The 14,052-nt window shown below is 40.6% G+C and overlaps 1 protein-coding gene across 2 annotated transcripts in view; it reads left to right on the forward strand.

The window, feature by feature from the left end:
- The first annotated feature begins 909 nt into the window (after positions 1–909).
- Positions 910–14,052, forward strand: part of LOC108716087 (thyroid adenoma-associated protein homolog) — a 285,703-nt gene continuing 272,560 nt past the window's right edge. The window contains exons 1-7 of one of the 2 annotated variants that reach the window (XM_041562504.1): positions 910–1,093; positions 2,582–2,668; positions 4,057–4,151; positions 5,940–6,070; positions 8,041–8,189; positions 8,972–9,004; positions 10,545–10,593. In XM_041562504.1, coding sequence (XP_041418438.1) covers positions 2,593–2,668; positions 4,057–4,151; positions 5,940–6,070; positions 8,041–8,189; positions 8,972–9,004; positions 10,545–10,593 — 533 coding nt within the window. In that variant the 5' untranslated portion in view covers positions 910–1,093; positions 2,582–2,592. The remainder of the gene's footprint in view (positions 1,094–2,581; positions 2,669–4,056; positions 4,152–5,939; positions 6,071–8,040; positions 8,190–8,971; positions 9,005–10,544; positions 10,594–14,052) is intronic. The other variant, XM_041562505.1, reaches the window with a different exon arrangement.

Below are 14,052 nucleotides of genomic sequence, written 5' to 3' on the forward strand. Positions count from 1 at the left end.
TCCAGTCTCTAATTCAAATCGATGCATGGTTGCTAGGGGAATTTGGACCCTAGCAACCAGGTAGCTCAAACTGCTGAATAAAAAGCTAAATAAGTCAAAAACCACAAATAAAAAAATAAAACCAATTTAAAATTGTTTCGGAATATCCCTCTCTACATCATACTAAAAGGTCATTTTTAAGGGGTGGTCCACCTTTAAGTTAACTTTTAGTACGTTATAGAATGACTAATTCTAAGCGACTTTTAAATTGTCCTTCATTATTTATTTTTTTATAGTTTTTTTTAATTATTTCCCTTCTTCTTCAGACTCTTTCCAGCTTTCAAAATAGGGGTCGCTGACCCCATCAAAAAGCAAATGCTCTGTAAGGCTACAGATGTATTGTTATTGTTACTTTTCATTACTCCTCTTTCTATTCAGGCCTCTCCTATTCATATCCCAGTCTCTCATTCACATCAATGCATGGTTGCTAGGGGAATTTGGACCCTAGCAACCAGACTACTGAAATTACAAACTGGAGAGCTGCTGAATAAAAAGAGAAATAACTCAAACACCACAAATAATAAAAAATGAAAACCAATTACAAATTGTCTCAGAATCTCACTCTCTACATCATACTAACAGTTAATTCAAAGGTGAATAACCCATTTAAGGCGAACAACCACTTTAAGAAGGGGGGGAGGAGCTAAGACGGTTTCGCTACAATGATTCCAGAGACTGAATGACTGAGGTACAACTTGTAGCAGATTCATTTGGTGAGACGCAGGTGAGCCCCGGCTGGAAGGAGGAGGGACACGGACCGCGCTGAGGTGCAGTAACACATCAGAAACCTGATCCCCCCCTCAACCATAGTTCCTTCCTGTCAGTGCCCACTGCCTACGTCTCCCCCTAAACGTCATGTATTGCAGTAACCACCCCCATCCCTTCCTGGTCGCTACCACAGAGCGAGAGGCGGGATTAGGAGGCAGGCGGCTCAGATCTGCTTCCTGATAGGCCGAGAGTCGACAGTCCCGCCCCTTCACTTCCTCCACGTGGTAACCTGCAGCCTGGCAGGAGGAAGAGAGAGTTGTGCTGCTACTGCTGCTGATCCAGACAGGTAAATGGGAAGGGGACACTCTGCATGCCTTACCTCTGTGTCTCGTTTACTCTCTAAGTAAAGGTGCCCCACTTCCTGTCATTCCCACTTGGGCCTTGAACAGCCCTGTTTATAAAGTGAGTCTCACACAGCAGCTCTTTACAGCCAATAGAACCCCAAGCTCGCAGGGTCCCACCAGCAGCCAAAGGCTGATATTAACTTGCAGCTTACAGGCAGTTCATTGGCTCCTGTTGAGCCTGACCCTAGTGCAACCAGGGGAAATCCACTCAGTAGGGAAAAGGGCATTAAGGAGATACTTCTAACCCAGCCATGAGCCTGCACAGACATTATTATTGTTATTCTTCTTTATTTCTTTATATAACACTGACACAGTCCCCAGAAATTATCAGTCCCTGTCCCAGTGAGCTTACAATCTAACGCTCCTGTCACATTCGCACACACTGGGCCAGGAGCCAATTAAAGGGGTTTTTCACCTTCCAACAGCTTTTTTTCCCAATTAAGTTGTTTTCTGATTCACCAGAAATAAAGACTTTTTTTTTTTCAATGATTTTCCCATTTGTTGCAGTTTTTCTAGTATTTAAGTTTAAACTGTTATTTTTCCCCTTCTTATGTGTTCATGAAGCAGCTCTGCGAGGAGGGTCAGCGACCCTGTAACTAAATTGATCCGTTAGCTGATACATTTCTTATCCTTGTTTCATTAAAGGAGAACTAAAGCCTAACTAGAAATGTTGTACATGATGTTTTGTGCTTCTGTACCAGCCCAAGGCAACCATAGCCCTTTAGCAGTAAAGATCTGTGTCTCCAAAGATGCCCCAGTAGCTCCCCATCTTCTTTTCTGCTGATTCACTGCACATGCTCTGTGCTGCTGTCACTTACTGAGCTTAGGGAGCCACTCACAATATACAGTACACATAGAATAGAAATGTCACAATATAAGGCTGATTAGTAATTAATACACATAATTACTACATGGCAGCACAGAAACCAGTGCAATTAGCATCAGAATTGAATAATCAGCAAACCTGTAGCATCAGCTTATATTACAGCCAGGGACGCTCATTTTCTGCTGGATAATTAGTGACGAGCCCTAAACTTAGCTTCTCAACAGCCAATCAGAGCCCACTGAGCATGTGAGTGTCACAGACACTTTCCAAGATGGTGACCCCCTGTGACAAGTTTGAAGTCCTGGATCATTGCTGCTATTGACAAGCTGGAACTTTAGCCTCGTGCAATAAATACACTATATAAAATATGCCATTTTTAGCCACATTTATTTTTAGGGTTTAGTTCTCCTTTAAAGGCAGCTGTTAGAATTGATAGTTGCTGATGTTTCATAGCCTTTTGGTTGTTATGGTTCAACCTAGCAACCAGGCAGTCATAAAAGAAGAAGATAAATAGGAGAGGGGCAGTGACATGTACAGACCAAACGGAAAGGTTAAATTGCTTTGCTAATGGCAGATTATATTAATAATTCTCTTGCTTTCATAGATAATCTCATCATGGTTTTGAAGAAAAAGAAAGAACTCAAGGTCGACGTCTTGGTGTTTGATGGACCCAGTATTCAGAAACTTCAATGTACGTAATCGACTTTGTTCATCACCCTGGGGTTAAAGGGGTTGTTTGCTTCTAAATTTACTGTTAGTATGATGTAGAGAGTAATGTTCTGAGAAAACTTGCAATTGGTCTTCATTTTTTATTATTTGTGGTTTTTGAGTTATTTAGCTTTATATACAGCAGCTCTGCAGTTTCAGCTATATGGTTGTTAGGGTCTAAATTCCCCTAGCAACTGTGCATTGATTTGAATAAGAGACTGGAATATGAATAGGAGAGGCCTGAATAGAAAGACGAGTAATAAAAAGTAGCAATAACAATACATTTGTAGCCTTACAGAGCATTTGTTTTTTTAGATGGGGTCAGTGACCCCCATTTGAAAGATGGAAAAAGTCCTTCTTCTTTCCCTCCTTTACTCAATTTTCTTCACTTTCCTCTCCTGCTTTTCTTTATATAAGAAATTTGTGAAAAATACCTCAAAAATTGTTAATAAAAAAAAAGAAAAAGTCAGAAGAAGAAGGCAAATAAATAGAAATTAGGGATGCACCGAATCCAGGATATGGTCCGGGATTCAGCCAGGATTCTGCCTTTTTCGGCTGAATCCTTGTGTGTGGACAAACCGAATCCTAATTTGCATATGTCAATTAGGTGTGGGAAGGGAAATCACGTGACTTTTCGTCTCAAAACAAGGAAGTAAAACATTCTTTTTCCACTTTTTCCTTTCCCGTCTCTGATTTGCATATGTAAATTCGGATTCAGTTCGGTATTCGGCTGAATCTTTCACAAAGGATTCAGTCGAATCCCAAATAGTGGATTCGGTGCATCCCTAATAAAAATCTTAAAAAAACAAATAACGAAGACCAATTGAAAAGATGTTTAGAACTGGCCATTCTATATCATACTAAAGTCAACTTAAAGACGAACCACCCCTTTAAATTACCCTGCTTGCCTGTAGCAGAGCGTCAGCCCTCCTGCTGCAAATAGTCGGATGACATTGCTATTCTAGAGTTATTACATTTCCCATTCAATTAGAAAAAGCAGTTGTATCTCTAAGCAACCCTATAATATATTAGCAAAACGTTTTTAGTAGTCGTTATTTACGGTGATAATGGAAACCTTCTTTACAGGAGAATTTAATTGAAGCAGCAGATTTATGGGTAAAGGTCACTGCTATGGTAACTGCTCTCTTTTTTCTGTTCTGTGTACTACAGGTTCTCACTCTTGAAACATTGTTGCAGGGGCCAGCTGTGTAGCAAAGCATGAGAGGCATTCTGCTACATTGTTTCACCAGTCAGAACCAGCAGTGACCAGAGAGGTATAAGCAAAACTCTGCTTTCAATGGAGACTACGCTGACATAGAACATTACGGGTTAGGAGACTGATATAATATCTGCATACAAACGGTTTGATAGGTTTCGCTGATGAAAAGGAACAGAATGTGCCGTCGCTTCTGCTTCACTGTGTACAGCTTCAGGATGGAGTCCAGCAAATACACTGCATCAAACAGGTAAGTACCGACATGTTATCAGCTGGTCATGTGATCTAGAGTGTTGTGGGTAAATAAATGGCTTCTGCAAATTTACACCCTTTAAAGCAGTCATATATCCTCCTCAGTTTGTACTGAGCACACTGGCTGATTGCTTTAAAGGAGAACTAAACCCCCTTTCTAATAAAAACCCCTACCACCTACCCTCCATAGTCTCCCCCCTTAAAGTAATAAAAATATAATGCAGTATTGCCCTACACTGGTAAAACTTTTACGTTTGCTTCAGAAACACTACTATAGTTTATATAAATAAGCTGTGTAGCAATGGGGGCAGCCATTCAAAGGAGAAAAGGCTCAGGTTACACAGCAGATACGCTCTGTAGAACACAATGGTGTTATCTGTTATCCACTATTTAACCTGTGCCATATAGCCTTTTTTCAATTTCCGCTATTGCTATACAGCAGCTTGTTTATATGAACTATAGTAGTACTTATCTGTTATCTACTGTGTATCCTGTGCTTGAATGGCTGCCCCCATGGCTACACAGCAGCTTGTTTATATAAACTATAGTAGTACTTATCCGTTATCTACTGTGTATCCTGTGCTTGAATGGCTGCCCCCATGGCTACACAGCAGCTTGTCTATATAAACTATAGTAGTACTTATCTGTTATCTACTGTGTATCCTGTGCTTGAATGGCTGTCCCCATGGCTACACAGCAGCTTGTTGATATAAACTATAGTAGTACTTATCCGTTATCTACTGTGTATCCTGTGCTTGAATGGCTGCCCCCATGGCTACACAGCAGCTTGTTGATATAAACTATAGTAGTACTTATCCGTTATCTACTGTGTATCCTGTGCTTGAATGGCTGCCCCCATGGCTACAAAGCAGCTTGTTGATATAAACTATAGTAGTACTTATCCGTTATCTACTGTGTATCCTGTGCTTGAATGGCTGCCCCCATGGCTACACAGCAGCTTGTTTATATAAACTATAGTAGTACTTATCCGTTATCTACTGTGTATCCTGTGCTTGAATGGCTGCCCCCATGGCTACACAGCAGCTTGTTTATATAAACTATAGTAGTACTTATCTGTTATCTACTGTGTATCCTGTGCTTGAATGGCTGTCCCCATGGCTACACAGCAGCTTGTTGATATAAACTATAGTAGTACTTATCCGTTATCTACTGTGTATCCTGTGCTTGAATGGCTGTCCCCATGGCTACACAGCAGCTTGTTTATATAAACTATAGTAGTACTTATCTGTTATCTACTGTGTATCCTGTGCTTGAATGGCTGCCCCCATGGCTACACAGCAGCTTGTTTATATAAACTATAGTAGTGTTTCTGAAGAAAACAGATCCGTTTTACCAGTACAGAGCAACATTAAATGATATTTTCCTTACTTTAAAACACTTTTATTTTAAGGTGTTACTGTTCCTTTAAGAATTATGGTTTTATTTCGGAATTCCATCCACTAAGCAAAACAAGATTTGGCATTGAAAGAAAAGTCACATTCTGTGTCGTGGAACACAATTGAAACAAATGACCTGCCCTCTGTATAAACAAACCCCTCCCCCAAGGTGCAGCCTTTGTGAGGCTTTGAGATACACACACACACACACACACACACACAATTAAAATTAAAGGGCCACCTATAAAATCCTTAAAGGAAAAACACAACGGGTGACCTGTTGCGGTGTATGGGATGCATTTTTATATGATTTGCATCGGCCGGTTTTATTAATGGTCTTTCAGTAAATCCGAGTTGATTTAAAGAGTGGTTTCATTTTGTTGTTGCAGATTGTGCCCTTGTTGGGAAGTCTTCCTGCAGACAGTAGCAGCGCTAGCATGGTGTGCGCTTGCCTTGATGTGCTGAGCGAGATGTACTTCTCTCTGAACTCCAAGAACCCACTGAAGAAGGTTTTGGCCAGGTAATAGGGCTCTGACTTTTGGGAGATAAATGTATCATGTCTGTTGACTGATCTGTATTGAAGATTTGCAGTGGCGTAACTAGAGTACGCCAGGTCCCCCTGCAAAAAATTCTTGTGGGGCCTGGCGCACTCCGATCCCCATCCTCCAGTTTGCTTCTTGTTCCGCCTCCACCCGCCCTACCTACGCCCATTCCCCTGCCCCGACTCCGCCCACTCAGTGGCATCTTGAGTCCCGCTTCCTCGCCGCAGGTAAAAGGGCGGCTGGGGAGGAGGGGTTTTCTTATTGGCTATAGAGGAAGCAGACCGAGCCCCCTGCGACTGTGGGGTCTGCTTCCTCTATAGTTACGTCACTGGTAATAAACTGTGCACTACATTATTCCTATTAAGGGTAAAATAAAAATGAAGGACTCGTGGGTCAGAGAAATATATCTCGGTATGTTGATGATGATTTTATAAAATTCCTATAGTGTTGTGAATATCACAGCCCCCTGACCACCACCAGATGGCACAATCGGCACATCATTAGCAACACTAGTTCACTAATGATTTTCTGGTACCCGAGTTTCCTTTCTGGCAGACAATAGAAGCCTTATGTTGCTTAAAGCGGTTGTTCACCTTTACGGTAAGGGCACACGGGCAGATTTCGGGAGATTAGTCGCCCTGGCGACAAATCTCTCTTCTTCGGGGCGACAGTCTCCCTGAACTGCCTTCCCTCCTGCTACAATGAAAAATCTCCAGTGGGATGGCACTCGTGGCGAAGTCGGCCCGAAGTTTCCCCGTGAGACAACTTTGGGCGACTTTGGAAAACGAAGGGCCGCGATTGCCATCCCGCTGGCAATTTTTCATTCTAGCAGACGAGAAGGCAGGGGAAGTCAGTTCGGGGAGATTGACGACCCGAAGAAGAGATTTATCGCCAGGCCACTAATGTCTTCGAATCTGCCTGTGTGCCATTACCCTTAGGGCAGAGACACAGGGAGATTAGTCGCCCTGTGTCATATTGCCTCTTCTTCAGGCCACTAATCTCTCCGAACTTTCTTGCCGCTGGCTAGAATCTAAATCGCTGGCGGGATGGCACGCAGAGCATTTTGTTTTCCAAAGTCACCCAAAGTTTCATGACGCAACATCGCAAAACTAAGTGATCTGAATGCCATCCCGTCGGCAGTTCAGGGAGATCAGTCACCCGAAGAAGAGGCAATTTGTCACAGGGCGACTAATCTCCCTGAATCTCCACGTGTGTCTCTGCCCTAAGGGTAAGGGCTGTGACCGATTGGCAGTGAAGGAACCACACAGCGGATAATGCAACAGAAGGTGTAGCTTAGCCTTTAATGGCAGTTTGTTTAAGGAAGTACAGACTGTCCCTTTTCAAGGCTTACATAAAACAAAATAAAATATAAAATAAAATCCTACTCCTGTCTGGAGGCTAACTAAACAGATCCCCTTTCTAACCCGCCGGTCAGCTATTCTAATTCCGACACACACAAAATAACAAGGGTATTCACCTTCTGAGTACACGGCGGCTTTTGTCCGAGCACTTTCGCTGGAGCTCCCATCTCCTCTCACTAGGCTCTCAAAAACACAAACTTGCATATGCAAATTAGGATTCGGCCGAATCCTAATCCTACTGAAAAAGGCCGAATCCCGAACCGAATCCTGGATTCGGTGTATCCCTAGTTTTGTCACAAAACAAGGAAGTAAAAATGTTTTCCCCTTCCCACCCCTAATTGGCATATGCAAATTAGGATTCAGATTTGGTTTGGTATTCGCTGAATCTTTCGAGAAGGATTCGGGGGTTTGGACAAATCCAAAATAGTGGATTTGTTGCATCCCTAGTTATTTTATTAATAAATAAGGCAAAATCAGAGCTGGAGGTTTGGTCGAGCTTTTTTTATTTTAATTATGAGATAAATTTTAGTATATAATTAGTAATAATAACGGATAACCCCCATTATGTCTCCTTTGTTGCATTCCAGTTCTTTGAACAGCATTCCAGACCAATACAAGGCAGATGCTGTCGGCGCATTCACCCGCTGCCTCGGTGAGGATATCGCAACTGAAGATCCTGAAAAGTACAGAAAAGTGGTGGACGACTTGGCCTCATGCATGGACAATTTCAGTCTGGGTAAATTCAATCGGCTCATATCCCCCTAATCCGCAGCCATGTATTTTATTAGCTAGCGTTCTGCAGTTCCTTGGTTACCGCTACATTCTATCCTGGCATCAAACTATGGGAGCCTTTAAAAGAGAATTAACTAATGAAGTAGGTAGAAATGTTGTGCTTCTGTACCAGCCCAAGGCAACCACAGCCCTTTAGCAGTAAAGATCTGTGTCTCCAAAGATGCCCCAGTAGCTCCCCATCTTCTTTTCTGCTGATTCACTGCACATGCTCTGTGCTGCTGTCACTTACTGAGCTTAGGGAGCCACTCACAATATACAGTACACATAGAATAGAAATGTCACAATATAAGGCTGATTAGTAATTAATACACATAATTACTACATGGCAGCACAGAAACCAGTGCAATTAGCATCAGAATTGAATAATCAGCAAACCTGTAGCATCAGCTTATATTACAGCCAGGGAAGCTGATTTTCTGCTGGATAATTAGTGACGAGCCCTAAGCTTAGCTTCTCAACAGCCAATCAGAGCCCACTGAGCATGTGAGTGTCACAGACACTTTCCAAGATGGTGACCCCCTGTGACAAGTTTGAAGTCCTGGATCATTGCTGCTATTGACAAGCTGAAACTTTAGCCTCCTGCAATAAGTTCACTATATAAAATATGCCATTTTTAACCACATTAATTTTTAGGGTTTAGTTCTCCTTTAATGCTTTTCTCTATGGAAATTTTAGAAACCTTTTGCAACGCCATTTATATAAGCAACGGTATTATTTTTCTTCCAGGTACCTCCTCTGTCGCAAGTCGGTTTCTAGAAGGTAAGTATTTTTTCCTGTCCCGTTAATGTGTGATGGTTGATTGTAACATTGTAACACCAGCTTCAGATTAAAGCAAATGTAAAAGCCCACAGATTCATGTAAATTGCTCAACATGCTCCTCTGAGTGCTTTTGCAATTTATATATATTCATTTTCTCTAAATGTCTAGATATTTGCGGTTTTTACACTGCCAGTATAATACATTTGAAACTGCTGTTTATTTTCAGCCGACAGTAAAAAAGTCAGCTGACTCTTCTCTGCTCCATAATATCATTTCCTGAGCAGAGCAGCATCACAAGACTTTCATTTTTTTCACAAACATCATATATATATATATATATATATATATATATATATATATATATATATATATATATATATATATATATATATATATATATATAATTTTTTTTTAATTTTGGAAACAAGTAAAAGTTGAGTTCAATATAACAATTTGTAATTTGTAAATGTATTTAAAATGGTTTGCCTTTTGGTTACGGGAAAATGTATTTAAAGGGGAAGTAAATTCTAAAATGGAATAAGGCTAGAAATGGTGTATTTTGTATACTAAATATAAACATGAACTTACTGCACCACAAGCCTAATCAAACAAATGATTTATGCTTTCAAAGGTGGCCACAGGGGGGGTCACCATCTTGTAACTTTGTTATACATCTTTGCAAGACCAAGACTGTGCACATGCTCAGTGTGGTCTTGGCTGCTTAGGGATCATCATAAATTATCAAAACAGCACAAGTCAAATAATATCTGCCAGAAGCCGTTACAGCAAGACTGATTAATAATCAGAATATACAGACTGCACTGGGTCCTGTGTTGTCATGTAATCTAATGTGGATTTTATAGTTTTTGTATTGTTTAATACAAACTTTCTCCATCTCTGCAGAACCAGTGGCTGCAGTAAAATAATCCTCCAAATAGAATCCCAGTTTATCTGTTTAAATCTGGCTCCATGATCTTTGTCCCTGCAGCTGGAGTTGGAAACAGTAAAGGGGATGTAAAGGCAAACATAAAATCCAATACAAATCTCTACACAGTCACCGACTGCTCTGCAGGGAAACAAACAAAGCTACTTGAGTTCTGCATGGCTGAGAAGTAAGTTGGGGGCTCCCCCTGCTGTTCATAAGTATGATTGTTTCCCTGCAGAGCAGTTAGGGACTGTCTGACAATTCCTATCCACAGCAGTAAATGAAGGGAGAATTTCACTGCATTCAGTCAGGTTTCTTATAAAAACGCTACACGTTTTTTAATTAAAGTATATTGGAGATAGGTTTCTTTTTCATTAAAGAAAGTAAAAATGGGATTTTATTTTTTTTTTTTGCCTTTACATGCCCTTTAAAATGTATTTTAAATTATTTGCCTTTTGGGTATGGAAAATTGTATTCTTGGTGCCCCCGCACTGACAAAAGGTTATGTGTTCAGTAGAACTCCAGTTCCCAGAAAAGCTTTCCTTATCAGCCGGGGAATGAGATCTTCCAGTTGAGGAGAGTTCTAACATTTTCCTTTTGTTTTCTCCCACCCAGCCCTTCAGTTTTTAGAGAGAGTGTTGCGTATGTTCCAAAGCCAAAACAAGTAAGTGCAGAACATTCTATTTACCTCTCTAATGTGCACTCGCTGCCTCCTTATCCTCCAGCTGCAGTAACAGAACATACTGTACAGAGAGGGGGGTCCGGAGCTCACTCGCTGAGTTTGTTGCCAAAAAACTGGTGCTGTCCAACTGTTTCTATATAGTGGGCCAGCTATTATGGGGTGCCGTTTGTCCCAAATACATTCTGTATACAAAACTATCCCTAATACACACAATGAATGTCTCTCATGTTATATAAGAATTTGTGACCATACACAGAGAAAAAAAATATACAAAAGACTTATTTCTATTAAAGAATGAAAACAAAATCTGGTTAGTGCACAAAAGGATGTCATTATATCACAAACACCATTCTGTACAGTTTAACAAGCAATCTGTCTCACAAATGTATAACCTCCATGTAACGGACACACTTATGTGCAAAGTTACTTATAGAATGAATTATGTAAAAACAAAGTTGGACATAATATATAATAGTGTAACTAACTAGTGCTTGTCAAGCTAGATTTGAATGACAAAATAGATATCTGTGACAGAAAGCAAGATTTTATAGCACAGGATTCATTCTTTCCACAAAATGACAGTTTTGTTCACAAAACAGATAAAATAACCATTCTGTGAAGCAACACTGTCAGTCACATTCCTGAACCAATAAGAACAAAGCTTATTGCCATATACAAACAAGATGAGAAGTGGCCAGCTCTGCTCCACATGGCTAAGGCAAAGTATCTGACCTGCTATAGAGTGTGCCCTCTAATGTCCCCTCTGCTGCATAGTAATAAACATGAACAAACCTTTCCTAAAAGAGCTGCTGTTAAACACTACAGGATCATAAATGGAAGTTTTTACAAACGGCTGAGAAATATAATGCTGTACTTATAATGATTGTAGAAAATAAAAGTATGCAAAACATAAATATGATCATTTTAGGTGATATGGCTATTCTTATTGTAGTAACCTGCTTGTGTGGCCATTTTGGTTAAGGGCATTCCTGCTGTTTTGCCATTATCTTATGACTCACTCCTGTTCCTCTTCCTGTCTAAACTGAGAGCAATAATGGGACAGGCCACACCCACCTGCCATCTTCTATTAAATGTACCAGAAGTTACTGTGCTTGTCTGGCTGCTTTGCCTGACTCTCAGAGTCAGTTATAAGTTTTGTATATGATAGTTAGACTCCAATGTCTCCTCCTAGCTGTAATCTTGCACCAATTAGCTTGTAGTAGTCTCTTAATAATGTGCTTACCTATAGTTTAACTACTACATAATAGCTTTAGCCAGAGACTTGGGACTGATCATGTGCACACATACCTCCCAACTGTCCCTTTTTCAGAGGGACAGTCCCTCTTTTGACAGCTCAACCTGAGGTCCCTCATTTGTACTGGAAAGTCCCTCTTTTCTCTGCACTGAACAGCCAGAAAAAGAAACAAAATTTCTAACTTACAAGAAGTCATCTGTATTGTATTTCAATGTGGTAAACAAATTACTCACCACGTAAGGGAAGTGGCCCAGGTGCACTGCCCTGAGCCCTCAGCATAGGGGGCGGACAAACCGAAATGTAAAAAGGAGCAGGCACTCAATGTATGCAGACTTCCAGCAGGCACCAATTCAAATTGTAAAGATCTTTATTGTGTCCAAAATTTCTAACTTAATTGGCTTTTGGCAGAGAGGCCAGTACAGCTAACAGGTGCAACTAAGATACTTTGTAACAATTTTGAGATAAAAAAATAAGTAATTTTAACAGTTTAGATAAGGAGAAATATTTTCAAACTTTTATAACCTGCCAAACTTTGTAAAATGAACATGGTAATTATGGGGTGTGGCCACAAAAATGGGTGTGGTCAAAAAAAAATTGCCGCGCTACATGACAAAAATTTTTTTGTCCCTCTTTTTACTTATTACCAAAATGTTGGGAGGTATGACCACGCATTCTGTATAGTATGATGTGTAGGTTATATGAGCAGCCACTCCTGAGTACTGTGTGTAAACAAAAGGGGGTCATTTATGCAGGGGCAATTTTAGGGGATCATAATCTATTTATATAGAAGCAAGAAGCTATACAATGCTTTATATTTATTTATAACAAAAGACTCTAATGATGCCGTCCCCTTACCTGCCCAGTGCTTAACCCTTTCACATCAGAGTGGGTCAAGGGGGGCACAACACTAGAGCAGAGAGCACAACTGCGCCCATGTCACATGCATGTCCAGGGCCGCCAGCAGGGGGGGACAAGTGTTCCAGGCCTGAAGGGGGGCCCATAAGTGCTGCATTTTTCAAAGAGCCGGGTCCCCTTTAAGAGCGCCCAAGCCGTGCGGCCATTGCACATATTACCGAATGCGGAAGTGCCGAAAAGACGAAGCTGAAGTCCCGAAGCGGTGAAAAGACCCGAATTCACGAAAGGAGGTGAAGTTGAAGTCCTGAAGCCTTTTGTTTACACACAATACTCAGGAGTGGATGTTCATATAACCTACACATCATACTATACACAATGTGCGATGCACATGATCAGTCCCAAGTCGCTGGCTAATTCTATTATGTAGTAGTTGAACTATAGCTAAGCACATTATTAAGAGACTACTACAAGCTAATTGGTGCAAGATTACAGCTAGGAGGAGACATTGGAGTCTAACTATCATATACAAAACTTATAACTGACTCTGAGAGGCAGGCAAAGCAGCCAGACAAGCACAGTAACTTCTGGTACATTTAATAGAAGATGGCAGGTGGGTGTGGCCTGTCCCATTATTGCTCTCAGCTTAGACAGGAAGAGGAACAGGAGTGAGTCATAAAATAATGGCAAAACAGCAGGAATGCCCTTAACCAAAATGGCCACACAAACAGGTTACTACAATAAGAATAGCCATATCACTTAAAATGATCATATTTATGTTTTGCATACTTTTCTTTCTCTACAATCATTATAAGTGCAGCATTATATTTCTCAGCCATTTGTAAAAACTTCCATTTATGAACCTGTAGTGTTTAACAGCAGCTCTTTTAGGAAAGGTTTGTTCATGTTTATTACTATGCAGCACAGGGGACATTAGAGGGCGCCCTCTATAGCAGGTCAGATACTTTGCCTTAGCCATGTGGAGCAGAGCTGGCCACTTCTCATCTTGTTTGTATATGGCAATAAGCTTTGTTCTTATTGGTTCAGGAATGTGACTGACAGTGTTGCTTCACAGAATGGTTATTTTATCTGTTTTGTGAAACAAAACTGTCATTTTGTGGAAAGAATGAATCCTGTGCTATAAAATCTTGCTTTCTGCCACAGATATTTATTTTGTCATTCAAATCTAGCTTGACAAGCACTAGTTAGTTACACTATTATATATTATGTCCAACTTTGTTTTTACATAATTCATTCTATAAGTAACTTTGCACATAAGTGTGTCCGTTACATGGAGGTTATACATTTGTGAGACAGATTGCTTGTTAAACTGT

The sequence above is a fragment of the Xenopus laevis genome, chromosome 5L, assembly GCF_017654675.1.
Source record: "Xenopus laevis strain J_2021 chromosome 5L, Xenopus_laevis_v10.1, whole genome shotgun sequence".
In the NCBI taxonomy this organism is placed as follows: domain Eukaryota; kingdom Metazoa; phylum Chordata; class Amphibia; order Anura; family Pipidae; genus Xenopus; species Xenopus laevis.